This window comes from Amblyraja radiata, chromosome 4 (genome assembly GCF_010909765.2).
Source record: "Amblyraja radiata isolate CabotCenter1 chromosome 4, sAmbRad1.1.pri, whole genome shotgun sequence".
Classification (NCBI taxonomy): Eukaryota; Metazoa; Chordata; class Chondrichthyes; order Rajiformes; family Rajidae; genus Amblyraja; species Amblyraja radiata.
The window spans coordinates 24,376,143-24,397,491 of NC_045959.1; the positions used below are offsets into that span (position 1 = coordinate 24,376,143).

The following is a 21,349-nucleotide window of genomic DNA, read 5'->3' on the forward strand; positions in this document are numbered from 1 at the left end:
GCAATAAATTGTGGCTTTGCCTTTGATGCCAAAGTGATTTTTTGTGGGAAAACGCATGTAGGTATAACTTGGAAACATACTGTTTTTAAAACATTTTTCTCATTTAGGTTCGTTTCAATAGTGTGGGTGGACTTACAAACCATATTGCTGCACTGAAGGAGATGGTGGTTTTTCCATTACTTTATCCTGAAGTCTTTGAGAGGTTTAAGATTCAGCCTCCAAGGTAGAGAAAAATCACTAATCAATCTAAATTATTGATATTTTTTTTCTGTGGTTCCATTGCAGATTAAAATATGTTAGAATGCAAACATTTTTTTACGTATCTGGCCTGAGATCTTGCTGTGCATGTCTATCTTTGCTAATCTGTAAACTGCACACCTGGGTTTCTTCTGCATTTCAAGTCTAATAAGGTGTCTTATTTAACGCTAACCCGATCTTCCCATTTGTACTATTTATGGATTGTCACGGATTTGCTGTAAGTTGTACAGCTACTAATGTGCTTGTCATTTTGGAAATGAGATGATTCATTTGGTTGTGAATATAGAAAATTATCCTCAGTTTATATTTTCCAGTTCAGTTTTGGACTTGCGAGAGTTTCTCTTGTATGTGATTTCAATACGTGTTACAATTAAGATTTGTCATTTACTGAAGTCTGTGCTGTATCATTGATACTTAAGCTATTGCACTTTAATAACAATGTGCTTTTATAGCTCGATTGTAAAGGCATCCCAAAACAAAATGTTATACTGAGTTGTGTTTGATATTTGAATAGTTAATCTGAATCTTGACAATGTGTTGGGTTGTAAACAGCCTATTTTTAAAGGAAAGTGAGAGAGAAGTTTACAAATGGAGATCCAGTGCAGAGGTCCTTGGTGGGTCAAGACTTAATGTGCAAAATGCTATAATTGGAAGAACTGAGACATCTTAGAGAAAAATTGTAGAGCTGAGGAAGGTTTGAAATGAGCTGTTAAGCTATGGAGAAATTTGTTATAAGAAATTAAAATCTGAATTTGTCAGTGTAGGGTGGCAAAGATGGGGCCAACAGGTGAATGAGATTAGCAGGTGATATGGTAGCACAGCAATTAGTAATGCTGTGGCAGACCCGGGTGCTGTTTGTATAGTGTTATCTCTGAGGCAGTGTTTTCTCCCAGGTGTTCTGGTTTCTTCCCACATACTAAAGATGGTTAATAGGTTACTATAAATTATCCCCTGCGCATTGGTTAATAATAAAAATGAATCGGAAGGGTTGATGGTGCATGTGATACAGAATAAAAGGGGAGAGAGAAATGAGGAACCATGAAGGAGATACCTGCTCTTAGACTTATAATGAAGCAGATCGTTCAGCTCAAGTAATGGAGTCAATTTTAGATGGACTGAAGTTTATTGAGTAAGTGTGTGCTTCTGTGGGTGAGGTCCTTTTCAGGGCTCGATATTAACAGTTGCCCGGGTGCTAATGGCGACCTAAAGTCCCACCGGGCAACCTAAAAGCCTTGCCATTTTGCCCGGCTTGGCAAGCACCCGGGACACCTCTCGATCAACTCTGAGCGGGCCCCTCTCTCTCTCTGTCACTCTCCGTCTCCGCCCCCGCCCGCCATCTGTATCCGTGTCCGGGCCGCTGGTTCTCCGCTCTCCGCCCGCTCCTCATCCGCCGGCACGGCCGGCAGCCTTGCACATGCGCACAGCAACGGCCTGCACATCCTTCCCCTGCACGTGCGCACTGCCACGGCAACTGGTCGGCGCCGGGAACTTTCTCCCTCCCTTTGCATTGTGGGAGATCTGGCCGCCATGACTGTCTGGTTGCTGCCTCGCCGTGACCGCTGAAAGCTAACGCCGAATCACTCCCTGGAGCTGGAGTAACTCCCTGGAGTAACTCTTGCTTCTTGGTTTCCTGGTCCTCCAAAAATATTCCAAATGGAATTTAAACTGGAGTGGACCCTCCACCTCCCAACTCCAAACTCTGAAAAATAACAGCCTATTGCACTTTATATGTTTATTTATTGTCTATATATATATGGTCTGTGGTATATAGACACACTGAACTTTTATCTCCTGTTCTGTATTATGTATACATTCTGTTGTGCTGCAGCAAGCAAGAAATTCATTGTCCTATCTGGGACACATGACAATAAAACTCTCTGGACTCTTGACTTGGACTTAAGCAAAAAAGGGTTCTTAGGGGGGAAAAAAGAGCTACCTTAAATTTAGTTGCGTCTGGTTGGGTAACTATTCCATAGTTAGGGTGAAGACTATTCCATGCTTTAATTGTGCGGGGGAACTCCATGGAGCAGCCAGCATCTCTGGATTGAAGAAATTGGATGATGATTCGGGTAGAGACCCTTCTTTAGATTTCCTCTGGTTTTAGTGTTTTTAGTTTAATTTAAAGATACAGCGTGGAAACAGGCCCTTCGGCCCACTGAGTTCATGCCGACCACTGATCACCGTACACTAGTTCTAATCCCCTCATTAGTGAGTCAAGAGTGTTTTATTCTCTCATGTCCCAGTTAGAACAATGAAATCCTTGCAGCAACACAACAGAATATGTAAACATAGCACTCTGTAAACAATGTTGTAAACGAGAAAACAAAACAGTGTATATTTATATATGAATATATTTGTGTGTGTGTGTGTATATATGTACACACACACACTTTCCTGGGATTAGTAAAGCTCTGTTGTATAGTATCGTGTATGTAGGAAGGAACTGCAGATGCTGGTTTAAACTGAAGATAGACACAAAAAGCTGGAGTAACTTAACAGGTCAGACATAATCTCTGGCCAAAAGGAAAATATTACATTTTGGGTTGGGTCCGTAAAAGGTTCCTGCACACCTTTGGAATGTGGAAGGAAACAAGAGCACTCCGAGTAAACCCATGCGATCAAAGGGAAAAGGAGCAAACTCCATACAGACAGCACCCATATTCAGGATCAATTCCGGTTCTCTGGCACTTTTAGGCAGCAACTTTATGGCCAATGTACTGCCCCATAGTCTTGAACTGAATTAAAACATACAGTAGCTGTAAAGGGGGACATAGCGTCACTTAGAGATTTAAGACTGAAAATGGATAGTTTCTTTTTTTTTTAGTAACCAAAGTTATCAACGTATAATTTTTTAGTGTTGGATAACAAAATATAGTGGCACAGCTGGTGGACTTGCTGCCTCACGCCAGAGATCTGTGTTCGATCCTGCCTCGGGCACTGTTTGTGTTGAATTTGCACATTGTCCCTGCAAGCGTGTGGGTTTCCTCCCACATCCCAAAGACGCATTGGTTTTGTAGGTTAACTTGTCTCTGTAAAATTGCACTTAATATGTAGGGAGTGGGTAAGGAAAGTGGGATAACAGAACTTGTGTGAATGGGTAGACAAAATTGCTGGAGAAACTGAGGCAGCATTTCTGGAGCGAAGGAAATAGGCGACGTTTCGGGTCGAGACCCTTCTTCAGACTGATGGGGGGGGGGGGTGCGGAGACAGTGGGCTGAGGGAGAGCTGGGATGGAGAGGAGAAAGCAGGGACTGCCTGAAATTGGAGAAGTCAATGTTCATACAGCTGGGGTGTAAACTGCCCAAACGAAATATGAGGTGCTGCTCCTCCAATTTACGGTGGGCCTCACTCTGGCCATGTAGGAGGCCCAGGACAGAAAGGTCAGATTCGGGAAGGGGAGTTGAAGTGCTGAGCCACCGGGAGATCAGGTTGGTTATTGCGAACCGAGCGGAGGTGTTGGGTGATCGCCAAACCTACACTTGGTCTCACCGATGTAGATCAGCTGACACCCAGAACAGCGGATGCAATAAATGAGGTTGGAGGAGGTGCAGGTGAACCTCTGCCGCACCTGGAAAGACTGCTTGGGTCCTTGAATGGAGTCAAGGGGGAGGTAAAGCGACAGGTGTAGCATTTCCTGCGGTTGCAAGCTAAGTGCCAGGAGAGGGGGTGGTTTGGGTGGGAAGAGACAAATTGACCAGGGAGTTACGGAGGGAGCGCTCTCTGCTGAAATCCGACGGGAGGAGATGGGACGATGTGGCCAGTGGTTGGATCCCGTCGGTAGGCAAAGTTTGAGAAAATCAGCAGGTGAGGCAGCATCTATGGAGCAAAGGAACAGGCGACGTTTTGGGTCGAGACCCTTGTTCAGACTGATGTCGGGGGGGGGGGGGGAAGAAAGGAAGAGGAGGGAGAAAGGAAGGTCTACCTGTAATTGGAGAAGCCAATGTTCGTACCGCTGGGGTGTAAACTACCCAAGCGAAATATGAGGTGCTGTTCCTCCAATTTGCGATGGGCCTCACTCTGGCCATGGAGGGAGGCTCAGGGGGAGCTGGAGAGGAGAAAGCAGGGACTGCCTGAAATTGCAGAAGTCGATGTTCATACAGCTGGGGTGTAAACTGCCCAAGCAAAATATGAGGTGCTGCTCCTCCAATTTACGGTGGGCCTCACTCTGGCCATGGAGGAGGCCCAGGTCGGATTCGGAATGGGAGGGGGTTGAATTGCTGAGCCACCGGGAGATCAGGTTGGTTATTGCGAACTGAGTGGAGGTGTTGTGCGAAGCGATCGCCAAGCCTGCGCTTGGTCCCACCGAGGTTGATCATAGGCTGAATAATCCAACCACATTTTTGTTTGGCAGTGGAAAGAAATAATAGAAATTGCATTCATTGCAATGTGTAAAAAGCATTGAGAGACTATATACTGTATTATAATTTTGCTGCATGTCATTATGGTATATATCATGTCTTGATTGGTGAATATGTTTAGTTTGTGACTTTATTTGAAGCAGAAATAATATGTGAATGCTTCATTGAGCATAATTCCGACTGGTAACTACGCACTTCGTCCGAGCACAATATCACACACACAATTTTTTTTTTATCTTTCACTACATCTTTCTAATGGTTAGTATGGCTAGTTGGCGTTATTCACATTCAAGAAAAAACTGTTAAAATATTCTGTTTCTGTGTTTAGAGGCTGCTTATTCTATGGTCCTCCTGGGACTGGGAAAACCCTTGTTGCCAGAGCCTTGGCTAATGAGTGCAGTCAGGGAGATCAACGAGTGTCCTTCTTCATGCGAAAAGGTGCAGACTGCCTCAGTAAATGGGTTGGGGAATCTGAACGACAACTTCGGTTACTTTTTGATCAGGTAATTAGAATGTTCGATTCTTCACATTGATTTTTGAACATCAAGTGTACAAAAAGAAAATGCAGAAATTGACTCACTAACTAGCTCATTAAGCGGTGAATAGGGGACTGTTTATGCACAATTAAGAATTATTTGTGTGAAATCTATTTGGATCTGGTTTTCGGCCTTGTGGTTTAAACAATATTGTCATTTGTCATCCTGAAAGCTGAGACTTGTGTCCTGATCCCGTCATTTTCACTAATTCACTCGATCAAATTACTTTTTAAAATCTTTAATGCCTAGAACCAGAACCAGGGATTTGGGGGGGGTTACAATTTCAAAATAAGGAATTGGATTGGAAGACGAATCAAGAAGGGTAGCAGAAGTATACACGCATATTAAGGGATTTGGTGTTTGTGCAGGAAAATGATATTGACATTAAAGATTGACTACAACCTTGTTGAATGGCAGAGGAGTTAAAAGGCTGAATAGGCTCATTTTTATTTTGTAATAATACTGTTCAGGGATTGGAGGAATATGGAGCCTGTGCAGGCAGATTAGATTACATTATCTTTGCATCATGTTCAGCACAGACATTGTGAGCACAAAGGTTTGTTTTCGTGCTGCACTTTTCTACCTTCTATCTACTGATGGTGGGCAGATGCGTGGCAGGTGCAGTATAATACAGATAAATGTGAGGTTATCCACTTTGGCGGCAAAAACAAGGGGGCAGATTATTATCTCAATGGGGTTAGGTTAGGTAAGGGGGGGGTACAGCGAGACCTGGGTGTCCTTGTACACAGGTCACTGAAAGTTGGCGTGCAGATACAGCAGGCAGTGAAGAAAGCTAATGGAATGTTGGCCTTCATAACAAGAGGATTTCAGCATAGGAGTAAAGAGGTTCTTCTGCAGTTGTATAGGGCTCTGGTGAGACCACATCTGGAGTATTGTGTACAGTTTTGGTCTCCTAATTTGAGAAAGGACATCCTTGTGATTGAAGCAGTGCAGCGTAGGTTCACGAGATTGATCCCTGGGATGGCGGACTGTCATATGAGGAAAGATTGAAAAGACTAGGCTTGTATTCACTGGAGTTTAGAAGGATGAGGGGGATCTTATAGAAACATAAAATTATAAAAGGACTGGACAAGCTAGATGCCGGAAAAATATTCCCAATGTTGGGCGAGTCCAGAACCAGGGGCCACAGTCTTAGAATAAAGGGGAGGTCATTTAAGACTGAGGTGAGAAAAAACATTTTCACCCAAAGAGTTGTGAATTTATGGAATTCCCTGCCACAGATGGCAGTGGAGGCCAAGTCACTGGATGGATTTAAGAGAGTTAGATAGAGCTCTAGGGACTAGTGGAGTCAATGGATATGGGGAGAAAGCGGGCACGGGTTATTGATAGGGGACGATCAGCCATGATCACAATGAATGGCGGTGCTGGCTCGAAGGGCCGAATGGCCTCCTGCACCTATTTTGTATGTATGTTACTGCTACCTGCAGTATGCTGTGGCGAGCTACACATTTTCTACCCACGTCCACAGCTGGAATATATAACTTCAGTAAATTAAGTAAATTATATTTGTTGCTATGATGCCACAAGAGTGTTATGAAAGCTCAAAGTTAATTTGTATTGTAGAAATGTTGTGGCTCCTGGTCCACAACAATGTGGTAGACTCTTACATGCTCTTTGTAACCGAGGAAACAGTTGGGAATGGGCTGCACGTCTCTGCCATTGGTGCCAATCCAGTAAATAAATAAATGAATGAATGTAATTATTGCATTGTGTACTGGGGTAACTCAGGAGGACAGCAGCATCTCTGGAGAACATGGATCAGTGACATTGTGGGTCGGGATCCTCCTTTAGACTAATCATTCTGAACAAGTGTCCTGACTAAAAAAAATCCATGTTCTCCAGAGGTGCTGCTTGATCCACTGAGTTACTCCAGGACTTTGTCCTTTTTATAAACCAGCATCTGCAGTTCCTTGTTTTTACATTCCCATCCCCTGGTTTTTTTTGGGGGGGGGGGGGGGTTTGCTCCTGAATGTATTACTTCACATTACCTGAATAAGGTTTTATCTGAAATGTAATAAAAAGGAACTGCAGATTCTGGTTTATACCAAATATATACAAAATGCTCCAGTAACTCAGCAGGTCAGGCAGCATTGCTGGAGAAAACGCACAGGTGACTTTTTGGGCCGGGACCCTTTAGTCTGAAGAAGGGTCCCAAACCAAAAAGTCATTATCCATTTCTCCAGAGATGCTGCCTGACCAGCATTTGGTGTTTACGGTTTTATTGGAAATCATACTGCGGCTGATCCAGTTTTCTGTATCCAGCAAATAGTTATACTTCCATTGCCCAGTTCAAAATAAAGCTGTTTACTGGACCTCGGTACACGTGACAATTAACTAAACTAATTCCCATATGGTGGAACCAGAAATGAGCACCAAATATTTCCAGTTCCAACCTTTCTATTGCAATTGCTTACAAATGGTTCGTTGTACAATTTCTGATATAGAAACAGTTGAGGGGGTACATAATTTCTCACTTTGTTTCTTCAGTCTTGTTGAGAAAGTTCTACAAACGCAACTTTTTTTCTACAGGCTTATCTTATGCGTCCTTCAATTATTTTCTTTGATGAAGTGGATGGCTTGGCTCCTGTTCGTTCTAGCAGACAGGATCAGATACATAGGTAAGCACAAAAAGGGTTTTAAATGAGGCTAAATTATTTGCACAGTTAAGAGATGTGATTCATGTTCCATATTTGAGAGGTCGGTGTCATTACATTGAAACAGAAACTGCTGTACATGGTGCAGCCATCTGCGTGGGTATAAAATAGGAAATCCACAAACCCATCCTTACCATTGACCTGACCTGATCCAAAACTGCCGCCCCTAGATGGAGTAAAAGATTTAATATTATCTTGAGTGACCAGTCGCGATCAAGGAACATATTCTTTCTGCTGGTTAGTAATTTCATTGCAAGAAACATATTTAATATGGTTAGATGTTTTTATTAAACTGTATTTGGATATTTATTTCCCCATTTTTGATACATAAAATGTTCTTGTGGTTATAAGAACAAACCTGTTTTGACAACGAATGTAGGTTGATATGAGCTGTAAATCTATTAATTTACTAGACTAAGTGGGACCAGTTGGGTCCCAGCATCATACGGGAGGGCTGGTCCCCCAACGCAGTATTCCACCTCCCCACCAATTCCAAGATTGGGGGGGGGGGGGGGGGGCTTTCTGGAGCGCTAGTATGGGTGTTGTGGGCTGAAGGGACTGGTTTCCAGAAGGCTAGTTATAGACATTGTGAGCCGAATGGAGTCTTGGGCTGGCGGCTCAGTTACTCAAGCCTGTTGTGCTGGCAGCTCACTCACTCACGGCTGGTGGGCTGGCAGTTGATTCACGGCTATTCCTTGAAATTCCATTTCAAGCAGGGTGCAAGACCACCAAATTGAAGTGCAGTTTCTTACCACTTCAAGCAGGGTACAAGGCCACCAAATTCAAGTGCAGTTTCATACCATTTCAAGCAGGGTGCAAGGCCACTAAGGACAGCGAGTCGTGACCTCTCCCTCCTCCATTTAGCAGAGACAGCCACGCCCACACTTCTGAGTTTTATTGTTCCTCCCCTTTCCACAAGAAGGGGTGTGGCCTTCATGGCGTGATTGACAGGAGAAAGAATCTCAACATTTTTTAAACACTTATTTTTTTATCGATGGGAAAAATCCTCGGCACCTGATGAGTGGAGGGGGACTGAGTAAGATGGCCAAAAATCACAGCCGTACATCGTAGTGTTTTATTCTAAAATCAATAGAGAGGACAAACAGGAAGTGGTCAAGATTAGACTTTTAATTGTATAGGCAAGGCAGCGTTAATTGGGCAAGGCAGCGTTAATTGGGCAAGGCAGCGTTAATTGGGCAAGGCAGCGTTAATTGGGCAAGGCAGCGTTAATTGGGCAAGGCAGCGTTAATTGGGCAAGGCAGCGTTAATTGGGCAAGGCAGCGTTAATTGGGCAAGGCAGCGTTAATTGGGCAAGGCAGCGTTAATTGGGCAAGGCAGCGTTAATTGGGCAAGGCAGCGTTAATTGGGCAAGGCAGCGTTAATTGGGCAAGGCAGCGTTAATTGGGCAAGGCAGCGTTAATTGGGCAAGGCAGCGTTAATTGGGCAAGGCAGCGTTAATTGGGCAAGGCAGCGTTAATTGGGCAAGGCAGCGTTAATTGGGCAAGGCAGCGTTAATTGGGCAAGGCAGCGTTAATTGGGCAAGGCAGCGTTAATTGGGCAAGGCAGCTTTGGCAATTCCAAACCAAAGGCAACGCAGCTTTAGCGGAGGGGGACTCCAAGTAAAATGGCCGTAAATGGCAGCGTTTTTTCTAAAATCAATATACAGAAAAACAGGAAGTGGTCAAGATCAGACTTTTAGTAATATAGATAAGCAATTATGCACAAAGTCAATTTAAATTAATTTATGGACTTTTCTTGTTGAGCATATTTATTTTGGTTTACAGAGATGTCAACTTCATAAGCCTGCAGTTTTTATGATAGTGATTTTTAAACTTTATTTGCAAGTCTGTACCTCAATGACTGTGTTTATGACTTAAGTTGGAAAGATGTTGTTAAATGTTAACATCACAGTTGTTTTCAGTTCCATAGTTTCTACTTTGCTGGCTTTGATGGATGGACTGGACAGTAGAGGAGAGATTGTAGTGATAGGGGCCACAAACAGAATGGACTCAATTGATCCTGCTTTAAGAAGACCTGGACGATTTGATAGAGAATTTCTTTTTGGTCTCCCAGACAGAGATGTAAGTGTTCAAGCATTAACAAGTTATCTTGATTAATATGAAAAAAAAAGTTCCTTTCTGGCATCTGAAAGGAAGGATTATGTTTGAGTTGATTATTCTGGCACAATGTACTTCTGTGATTTCTGTGCCATTTGGCTTCTGTGGTAGATTCCAGTCCACAGAGCTTGAGCAGCTGCACTTTGACCGGCTTGATGGTGTTCCAGATGTTGACTAATTTAATCTGCATTTTCCATACCTCATCTTGGAGCAGAATTTCACAGATAGTTTGATTCTCACAGCATGCTGGGGTAGAGTTTTTCTTTGCTCTGTTTTGAGAAATTGATGGACAGTTTCTGTTCAGCCTCAAGTTCAATTTACTTAATCAGTTTTGTTCACTTTGTAGTTGTATGGCACCAATTTTCTTCTTGTAATTTTGGCAACATTCCTGATTTTCTTAGCCCAGGGTGCTAAATTACAAATGCCACTTTTTGGATCAAATAACTTAGTTTGAGTAATTAAAGGCTTGCAGAAGTATGGCACTGCAATTTTCACTCAAAGTGATACATTTTCAAGTGCTCAAATAAATTTACTTTAAAAATATTTATGTTCCTTTCTTTCAATTTGCTAAAAGGCCCGTAAAGAGATACTGAAAATTCATACCAGGGACTGGAATCCAAAGCCATCAGATGCATTTCTCCAGGAACTGGCAGAGAAGTGTGTGGGTAAGGTCAATAGTGCTTTATTTGTCACATATGCAACTGCACAGTGAAATTCATTTTGCATATATTACACATGCGGGTGCTGCCATTTTTGGCGCATTATTTCAAGTTCGGTTGGTCTATGCACTGGAGCAGGTCTTGCGATCAGATGTTCTTCACCCGGCCATCTTTGTGCCACGGGGCCCCCTCTACAGCCTACCTGAAGGTGCTGGAGACATTACCTCAGTTCACTCTTCAACCAGCCCTTGCTCCTTGCATCCCACTTCTCGAGTGCCTGGTTACGCCGTCTGCCAAGCCTTCGGGTGAGTTCCCGATCCCTTCGGGCGAGATCCTGTCGACCACGAGCCACTGGGTGAGCTCTTGAGTCTTTGGGTGGATTCCTGGTCCCGCAAGAGATCGTGGTGGGCGAGCCGGGCCTACAAGGCGGGTCCTCTCGGCAAGTCGTGTGTGTGTGTGTGTGTCTCTTTAAACTACATTGCCTCCTGAAACATTTACATCAATTAAATAATGTGTTCTCTACCACAGGCTATTGTGGTGCTGATATTAAATCCGTCTGTGCTGAAGCTGCCCTGTGTGCCTTGCGTCGCCGGTACCCCCAGATTTATGTTACCACTGAGAAATTGCTGCTGGATGTATCTTCTATAAACATCATGGCACGAGATTTTGTGAAAGCCATGCAAAAGATCACACCTGCTTCTCAGCGAACAGTGACCTCTCCTGCACAGGCACTGTCGTTTGTTGTCAGGCCGCTCCTGGAGAACACCTTCAAGAGAATTCTAAATGTATTGGAAAAGATTTTCCCACATGCAGGACAAGACTTGAAAAAGAATGACGAGATCGGTAAGAATTAAATGTATGGAATGTACATTGCAGAGACAAGCCATTAATACTAATTGATCCATACCGATACTAATGCACGCATGAGCACTTTCCAGAACTCCTTTTTTCTGTATAATTATATTCTCTTACTATTGTCATCCTTTAGCTTTCCTAGATCCCTTACAAATACTTGCCAGTCTGGTCATTGTTCCTTGACGTCATAATTCCATATTTCAACCACTCAGTAGAGAAGAATCAATTTAATTGTTTATTTCATTCAGAGCTTCATAATTCAGTTACATTGTATTAAATTATACCTGTTTCACATTTATTAAATAAAACCAGTAAGATTACTGAAGTCCTGAGATCATAAAGATTACAGCTGTGCTATGCTCATGCAAGTATTATCTTGTATTCTGTCTTCAACCTTTTATAGTTGTCGGGTAAGGATATTAGTTCATGTTTCCCATTTTTTGGCACCTGACAGCAAGTAGTCTAGACTAACAAATAGCAAGGAAATATTTGTGATCATACACTATTATTTTGCCTGTAGCTTAATTTCAGGGTTGTCTTTTTGCTCATGACTTCATCTATATATCTTTGAATGAAAATATTGTACTTCTGCTGAGTTGTATTTCTGCTTTGCGCCTACTGTCATGTTACCAGAATGGTTTTCTTCTAGGTGTGCTTCACCTGATTAGACGGAGGTTCAGAATTTCTAAGTGTGGACTCTAATAATCATAGTTGTGAGAAGAAAGATTCCTCAGATCTCTTTATTCCCTCTGAGAATTAAAAAAAATAAAAATTAAATGCAGCAATGTTCTATTAGTTTCAAATATTTATAGTACCAATCAGTCTTTTATACAAAAGCTAGAGTAACGTAAAGTGTTGAACGGCATCTCTGGAGAAAAGGAATAGGTGATATTTCGGATCAAGACCCTTCTTCAGACTGAAGTATCTAGTTTTTTTTGTTTGCAAATTAACTCCTGGTCTTGGCCTCTATCTCTTACCGTCATCAAATATTTGTGTTCCTCTGACTCTGGTTTCTTGCATATTGCCAATTGCTGACGCCCATGCTTCCTCTTCTTTGGTCAGTGATTTTGATCTCCTGAGCATATATTTTGCATGTCAGATTTTATCTAATAACGTTTTTCTGAGGCACTTTCGTATGTTTTTCTACTGTAATGTAGTGAATGTAGTGCCAAAATCAAAGTGCTGGAGGAACTCGGTAGGTTAGGCAGCATCACTTCGGCTGATAATTTAATCAGCTAAGCCTCACGTTCAAGGATCTGTTTAACAAGAACATTTCTTGACGGTGTTGACTATATAATGTGCTGTTTTGGTTGCTCATTTTGTTCTTGACACAGATTTGTTGGACTGATGTGAGGAAAACTCTAATTGTTTTATTACTCCTAAAACAGATGGATTAAGCCACATACTTAATGATGGTGTCTACAGTGATGACGAAAGTCCATCTGCTTTTGAAAATGAACTACATCAAAAAACAGCCAGTAAGCAGACACATGGTGGATCTTTCCTCAGTTACAGCCGGTAGGTACACTTATTCTATTCTATAGAGCTGCACTTGCCCACAGGAATTCAAGATGCAAGTGATGAATATTACAAAGTGGATTTTCTTGACATGTGACTTTCCACTAATAATAAGTTAATATTAGGAGAAATAAGGAGAAATCCATTGGTTCAAATGCTATAATCATTATTGTAGGTGATTTTTCTCATTTTGTCTTTTTTTAATTAAATGAAGTGCTTAATCATGCCTTTTGTGAACTTTTCCCATTTATAAATTCCCATGTACATTTCTATCGTCCCAAAACTTAACGACCGGTGTGGCATTGTCAGAGTTGCAGCATTAAACAGAGCTGTGTCTGCTTAAGTAAATGTAAAAGGTACCATGGCTATATACAAGGATAATTGATGTTCTGTGCTCTGGCTAGCATTTATCCCAGGATTAATAGGAACAGATTAACTGGGTGCTTACCTCTTGAGTGTGGTACATTTTGTGCACACATTTCCTGTTTCCCTATAAAACAAATATTTCAAAATTCATAGTGATATGTGAATCGGGACGGCACAGTGGCGCAGCAGTAGAGTTGCTGCCTTACAACGCCAGAGAACTGGGTTCGATCCTGGATGCCGTCTGTACGGAGTTTGTACGTTCTCCCTGTGATCGTGTAGGTTTTCTCCAGGTGCTCCAGTTTCCACCCGCACTTCAAATATGTACTGGTTTGCAGGTTAATTGGCTTCATTAATTGTAAATTGTCCCTTGAGTAGGATAATGCGAGTGTACGGGGTAATTGTTGATCAGTGCAGACTCATTGGGCCGAAGGGCCTGTTTCCGCGCTGAATCTCTAAAGTGTGTGGAAACGTTGAAGTTCTGAAACACTAGGGTGACAAGTAATGTACCATTATTTCAGGAGGGGAGCAAGGACAAGTGAGGGAATGAAGCTTGATGTCAGTGGTGGGAAAGTTGCTGGAGGGGTCTCTAAGGGATCTACCAACATTTGGATAAGCACTGATTTTGGAATAGTCTCTATGGCTGTGTGTGAGAAAGGGTCTCTCACATATCTGATGGTTTATCTTTGAAGAAGCCATCAAGATTAGCACGGGTGTCAGGGGTCATGGGGAGAAGGCAGGAGAATAGGGTTGAGGAAGAGTTAGGTCAGCCATGATTGAATGGCAGTGTATACTTGATGCTCTGAATGGCTTAATTCTGCTCTTGTCACTTAAGAACTAAGGATTGAGGGCAGGGCAGTGGTCGTCAACTATGCGGACTTTAGCAAGGCCTTTAAAGTTCCACATCCCAGCCTTCTAGTGTCTGGAAGGCTAGATCACATGGGAATTAAGGTGAGCTAGCTAATTGGATTCAAAATTGGCTTGAAGCAGAGTCAAAGGGTCTGTTGTTTTTCTGATTATAGGCACATGACCAGTGGCATGCCGCAGTGGTCTGTGCTCGGTGTCCAATGCTGTTTGTCATCTACATTGTTAATGTAGTTAGCATTGTTAGTACATTTGCAGATGACACACAGGTGCAGTGGGCTGTGAGGAAGGATATCTAACTTTACAACAAGATCTAGACCTTGGGAAGGTGCGCAAAGGAAAGGCAAGTGGGATTTCTGAAAAGTGTGAGCTGTTACACATAGGTGTGTCAAGCGAGGGCAGGGCTTGCACAGAAAATGGTTAAGCCCCAAGTATGTTGCAGAGCACAGATCTGGGAGATGGGGTGCATGCCATCCTGGTCAGCATGGGTTTACATGGACAGTTCTCACATTCTAAGAATTTTAAAGGAATTATGAATTTCAGGACAAAATGTAGCCTTTTTTGTATCCACCATTCCCAAACAATTTTACTTATAAATGTGAAATGTTATGACACTGAGTAAAACATGTCAACAGATGGAGCTGTTACCGTGTTGTTAATATCACTGAATTTTTGAACTTCACTTAAACTTGGCCCTGATTTAATTTAAAAAATCTGCAGTTATAGATTGTAAATGACTTATCAAATGTTTTTGGCCTTCGCTGAATTATTGCTTTAAATATCTTAAACATACACTGCTGATTTTTGAAGAAATATTCATGAATATCTCGTCTATCATTAGGTGTGCCTATCACCAGCCAACATCTTACAGACCAAGGCTACTGCTGGCCGGGGTACGGGGTTCAGGTCAGAGTTCTCATCTTGCCCCTGCATTGCTTCATGATATGGAGAAATATGCAGTACATACACTAGATCTTGCAGTGTTATATGGTGTTAGTACCACATCACCTGAAGAAACCTGTGCAATGGTACGATTATGTGTAGTTTTTATGCTCTGGAAATATATTTTAATGGAAACTCTTGGTGTTCAAATGAAACATTTTAGTTTGGGTTCTTTCAATGAGGTGATCATACATAATTCCTTTAAAGGTGCTTGTAAATTCAATTATTTAGGGATAGCTTATAAAAGTCATTCTTGCAGTTACTCAACTTGTACTTTTGTTTTCTTTGTCCATTGATAAGTCAATCATTAGGTCATACGGAATAGGAGTAGAATTAGGCCATTTGGCCCATTAGGTCTACTCCGTCAATCTATCATTGCTGATCTATCCCTCCTAACCCCATTCTCCTGTCTTCTCCCCATAACATCTGACACCTGTATGCTTGTGTGATTTCTGGAAAGGATTTTATTTGAGGGGTTTTGTCTGGGTTTCTACTCTGGGTCACGTGTAAAATTATATATTTAAAACTAGTGCCTTCCATAATGTTTGGGACAAAGACCCATCATTTAATTATTTGACTCCACAATTTGAGATTTGTAATAGAAAAAAATCACATGTGGTTAAAGTGCACATCGTCAGATTTTATTAAAAAGGTGTTTTTATACGTTTTGGTTTCACCATGTAGAAATTACAGCTGTGTTTACACATAGTCCCCCCCCCCCCCCCCCCCCCCCCCCCCCATTTCAGGGCATCATAATGTTTGGGACACATGGCTTCACAGGTGTTTGTAATTGCTCGGGTGTGTTTAATTGCCTCCTTAATGCGGGTATAAGAGAGCTCTCAGCACCTCGTCTTTCCTCCAGTCTTTCCATCACCTTTGGAAACTTTTATTGCTGTTTATCAACATGAGGACCATAGTTGTGCCAATGAAAGTCAAAGCCATTAGGCTTACCAAAATCAACTGTTTGGAACATCATTAAGAACGAGAGCACTGGTGAGCTTATTAATCACAAAGATTTTGGCAGGCCAAGGAACTCCTCCACAGCTGATGACAGAAGAATTCTCTCTAGAATAAACAAAAATCCCCAAACACCTGTCTGATAGATCAGAAACACTCTTCAGGAGTCAGGTGTGGATTTGTCAATGACCACTGTCCGCAGAAAACATCATGAACAGAAATACAGAGGCTACAATGCAAGATGCAAACCACTGGATAGCCACAAAAATAGGATGGCCAGGCTACCGTTTGCCAAGAAGTACTAAAAAGAGCAACTACAGTTCTGGAAAACGGTCTTGTGGACTGATAAGATGAAGATTAACTTGTATCAGAGTGATGGCAAGAGCAAAGTATGGAGGAGAGAGGGAACTGCCCAAGATCCAAAGCATACCACCTCGTCTATGAAACACAGTGGTGGGGGTGTTATGGCCTGGGCATCTATGGCTGCTGAAGGTACTGGCTGATGATACAACTGCTGATGGTAGTAGCATAATGAATTCTGAAGTGTATAGACACATCCTATCTGCTCAAGTTCAAACAAATGCCGCAAAACTCATTGGCCAGCGATTCATTCTACAGCAAGACAATGAGCCCAAACATACTGCTAAAGCAACAAAGGAGTTTTTCAAAGCTATAAAATTGTGAATTCTTGAGTGGCCAAGTCAATCACCCGATCTGAACCCAATTGACATGCCTTTTATATGCTGAAGAGAAAACTGAAGGGGACTAGCCCCCAAAAATAGCATGCTGAAAATGGCTGCAATACAGACCTGGCAGAGCATCACCAGAGAAGACGCCCAGCAACAGGTGATGTCCATGAATCGCAGACTTCAAGCAGTCATTTCATGCAAACGGGCGGAAATCGCTATCAAAACATGGAACACAATTTCTTGGTGGCCGCACACACACTGCTTCGGCCGTGGGCCGTGGGCCCTGTGGACGGTAACATCGGGAGCTGACCTGTTTGGTGAGCGACTCCGAACTCCAGCAACAGCAGCTTAGTCTGCCCCAAATCGTGAGGCTTAAATCGTCCCGGGGCCTTTCATCGCCCGGCGCGGCTTAAAATCGGCCACGGGATCTTCTATTGCTCGGCGGGGGCTTCAACATCAACTTCGACGCAACAGTTTGACTGCCTGACCGCAGGGTGCAGATCCTGCGGCCGATTTTAAGCCACGCCGGGCGATGAAAGGCCCCGTGAACAGGCCAATTCAGACCTTAAAGCGACTGATACCCGCTTGAATCTTTCAAAAGCTACAATGTGGTAAATAACACTTAAACAAATAAAACTGATGCAAATAAAGGCAAACAGAAGAACCAACCTTGGAGGGGAGAGAGAGCGAGATGGGGAAAAAATACTAAATAACATGAATGTGGGACTTACCTGCAAGTCAGCCAGGAAACCGGTTCAACCGGAGCCCTTAATGACCTGACCCGTTTAAATCTTTCCCGTCCACCAATACATCCAATTAGTTCAAATGGTAATTGTACCCGCATCAGACAGTTTTAAGAAATTCTCCGTGAATACCTTCAGTAATACTTGAAGGTCAAAACACAATTGGTGTCTTGTGGAAAGCGGAGATTTTTAATAGATTTTTTTACCTAATTTCAAAATCCAGATTACAAAACATGTGGGGGGGGGGGGGCGGGGTTGTCCCCTACCTCTCAAAACATGCCCCCCCCCCCCCTCCAGGATTTCCGCCCATGCATGCAAAGGATATGCAACAAAACACTAAACATGAATACTTTCATTTACATGACATTGGATCAAACATTATGGTACCCTGAAATGGGGGGACTATGTATAAACACTGCTGTAATTTCTACATAGTGAAACCAAAATGTATAAAAATGGCCTTTATTAAAATCTAACAATGTGCACTTTAACCACATGTGATTTTTAATTTTTTTTTTGTAATACATATGTCAAATTGTGGAGTACAGAGGCAAATAAGTAAATGATGGTTCTTTGTCCTAAGCATTATGGAGGGCACTGTACTTCTGTTATTCACATCCATACAGTAGGTTAACTTTGTTGCAGTGGTCTAACTTGGTTTGTAAACAGCAGAATATATTTTCCCAGTAAGATGCAGAATGATGCATAAAGGATATATAATTTAAATTACGGTCACTTAAACATAATGACTTAAAGTTAAACATTGTGAAGTGCATCTCCATTCTTGTTCTGTTTACCCTGTTTGCATCCTCTAAATTATAATGTGCCCTGGTTTATTTAGGAGAGTTGGGGAAAGGAAATGAAAGCAGTTAAAAGATCTGTGCAAAAATAATGGTTTTTGAAACCCAACAACATTGAGATCTGAATTCCCTATGAATACTGAAGTGTAATACTTTAAAAACAAAAGGGCAGTGAAACTTCCAACCTTCATGTAAAAGCAAGTCCCATAAGAAAAAGTCACTTTGCATATATTCGTTGTGGTTTTTATGAGAAAACTGTCCACCTTCACTTAGCTTTGTTCCTTACCCAGAAAATGGTGGCTTTGGCTAACATTATACCCTAGCCGTGGAACAGCATTCAAGTGTTAATACCCTATATACGCAATGGTAACTTGCAGGCTTGACTGATGTGACTTGTGGATATATGGCTTTACATTTGTGAAAGAAAGAAATTGCATTGCTGATCTGGTTTATTCAGAGTTCCTCCAATTTCTACTTGGAATCCAGAATATGGTCTTTCTAACAGTCAATCAATCACTTCTGCTCTTTAATAAAAGATGGAACACAGAACAGTACAGCACAGGAACAGGCTCTTCGGCCTACAATAATTGTGCCGAGCATGATGCCAAAGATTAACTAATCTCATCTGCCTGCACATGATCAATTCCTGACATTCTCTGCATATTGATGTGCCTATATAGAAATCTTCTAAAAGCCACAGGCACACACCATCCTCAATTTAAAATATATATATATCTGCTTTAAACTTTGCCACGCATGTTCTAGATATGGTGATCGGAAAGGCCACAATAAAGTTTATGGTTCCCCTTCATCCAGCTATCAAAGTTGCTACAAACAGCAAACCTCAGTAGTAAAAGCATCAATATGTGAAATCTAGTCTTAGAAATTGGCTTCATAAAATCAAACTTAAGTAATGTGTATGTGCTTTAAAAATCCAGGTATATGGAACTGTTAGAACCTTGATTGGAGGTGTGGTTAGGATGTCAGATTCTGATAGGTTGTGAACAGTTATGTAATTTTATGTTACTAGCAATGTAATTTTAGACCCAGGATGATCATTATGCACTCTTTAATTTTACTCAATTATGTTGATGCATTTAGTTGTTCCGAGAAGCTCGAAGGACAGCCCCAAGTATACTGTACATTCCTCACATCGATCAATGGTGGGAATCAGTTGGAGAAACCTTAAGAGCAACATTCATTTCATTACTTCAAGATATTCCCTCATTTACCCCAATCTTGCTGCTTGCAACATGTGATGTTCTACGAAATGAACTGGCAGAAGAGGTAAATGTTCATTTAATCAACATAATCATAATGTTGATTATTAGCCAAGTATGTTTTGCAACATATGAGCAATTTGATTTGCCATACAGTCATACTAATAAAGAGCAACAAGACACCCACATTTTTTACATAAACATCCACAACAGCGATTCCCCCACATTCCTCACTGTAATGTAAGGCAAAAAAAGTTCAATCTTCCTTTCTTTGTTCCCCCGCGGTCAGGGCACTCGAACCTTCCATTGAAGGGACGATCTAGGCTCCTGTTGCCAGCATTGGGCCCTCTGCATCAGGGTGATCAAGCCCCCGCATCGGGGGGATCTCAGCTCCCCGCACCAGCCGATCGGACCCCAGGTGGGGCTGATCGAACCTCCTGTGACTTTGGAACTTCCCGACGTCGGTTTCTACCTGAGACTGCGAGCTCCTCAATGTTGAAATCCCCATGTTGGAGTGTCGATCCCAGGCAAGGGATCGCAGACTCCGATGGTAAGCCCACGGCCCCGCGATGGGGCTCAAAGTCAGTCTTGAGCAAGGCCTCCAGCTCCATGATATTAGGTCGCAGAACGATTGGCGATACGATCCGGAAAACAATCGCATCTCCTGCAAGGTAAAGGGCCTGTCCCACTTATGTGTCCTTGGCACGCAAATTACGCGACCTCATGGTCGCGTTGAGACGCACGGGCATTGTATGGCTGCGCGGGGCCTGTCCCACTGAGAAGCGCGGAGGGGTATGTAGTTGTGTGCTCCGAAAGTTTTGTAGCGAACAAAATCTTCGCGCTCCAACGGCCTGTCGCGGAACTGATAGCCAAAGTGGGACAGGCCAAAGACCCTGGCGCGTTTCACCTTCAACAGCAGCAGAAGCAGACAAACGAACGCCAACTCGGCCTGGGGCTCACGGCCGTTACGGCCCGGATCCGCCCCCACTTCTACTCCCAGAGCGAGGCCAAGAAAATTGAAGATGGACACAAAATGCGGGAGTAACTCAGCGGGACCGGCAGCATCTCTGGAGAGAAGGAATGGGTGATGTTTCGGGTCAAGACCCTTCTTTCAGACTGAAGAAGAGTCTCGACCCGAAACATCATCCATTCCTTCGCTCCAGAGATGCTGCCGGTCCCGCTGAGTTACTCCAGCATTTTGTGTCCATCTTCAAATGACATCATGTGCTCCAGACGGCTGTGCGGTCAAATGAAGTTGCGCCCGACCTTCGCAGGACCGTCGCGGCTCAACACGACCACGAGGTCGCGTAACTAGCATGCCAAGGACATGTAAGTGGGACAGGCCCTTAAGAGATTGAAAAAAGTTTCCCCTGGCCCCCCACATAAAACAAGCCAGAAAACATTAACACATACTTTTGAAACACTAAAAATAACAAAAAAAAAGACGATAAGACAGTGACTGTTGGCGAAGGTGCCATCGCTGACGGCGCCACCTGGTGGTCTATTTTTGATTATTTTGTTCTAGATTGTGGTATTTGAATGGGCCTTGAATTCTGGTAATTGTTCCCGCTGAGTTACTCCAGCATTTTGTGTATCTTTAATTCTGATTTCTGGTATCTAGTTCCTTGAGGAGAAATATAATTATCTTGCCAATAATCAATATTCTAACTACCCCTATGCTCTCTAAATTAAACACAGCGGTTGAATACCTTCAATATAATGCTTACTTTGCACTTCACCTTGTCATGTAATTGAAATAGTGCAGGGAAAGAATAGTAATTTTGCAGCATTGGTT

At 42.6% G+C, this 21,349-nt stretch overlaps 1 protein-coding gene across 2 annotated transcripts in view; it reads left to right on the plus strand.

The window, feature by feature from the left end:
* atad2 (ATPase family AAA domain containing 2) overlaps window positions 1-21,349 on the plus strand; it is a 54,937-nt gene that overhangs the window by 25,092 nt on the left and 8,496 nt on the right. For both annotated transcript variants that reach the window (XM_033019083.1, XM_033019082.1), the window contains exons 11-19: window positions 108-223; window positions 4,945-5,119; window positions 7,703-7,791; window positions 9,749-9,908; window positions 10,519-10,609; window positions 11,132-11,446; window positions 12,847-12,976; window positions 15,045-15,231; window positions 19,436-19,621. In XM_033019083.1, the coding sequence (XP_032874974.1) occupies window positions 108-223; window positions 4,945-5,119; window positions 7,703-7,791; window positions 9,749-9,908; window positions 10,519-10,609; window positions 11,132-11,446; window positions 12,847-12,976; window positions 15,045-15,231; window positions 19,436-19,621 (1,449 nt within the window). The remainder of the gene's footprint in view (window positions 1-107; window positions 224-4,944; window positions 5,120-7,702; window positions 7,792-9,748; window positions 9,909-10,518; window positions 10,610-11,131; window positions 11,447-12,846; window positions 12,977-15,044; window positions 15,232-19,435; window positions 19,622-21,349) is intronic.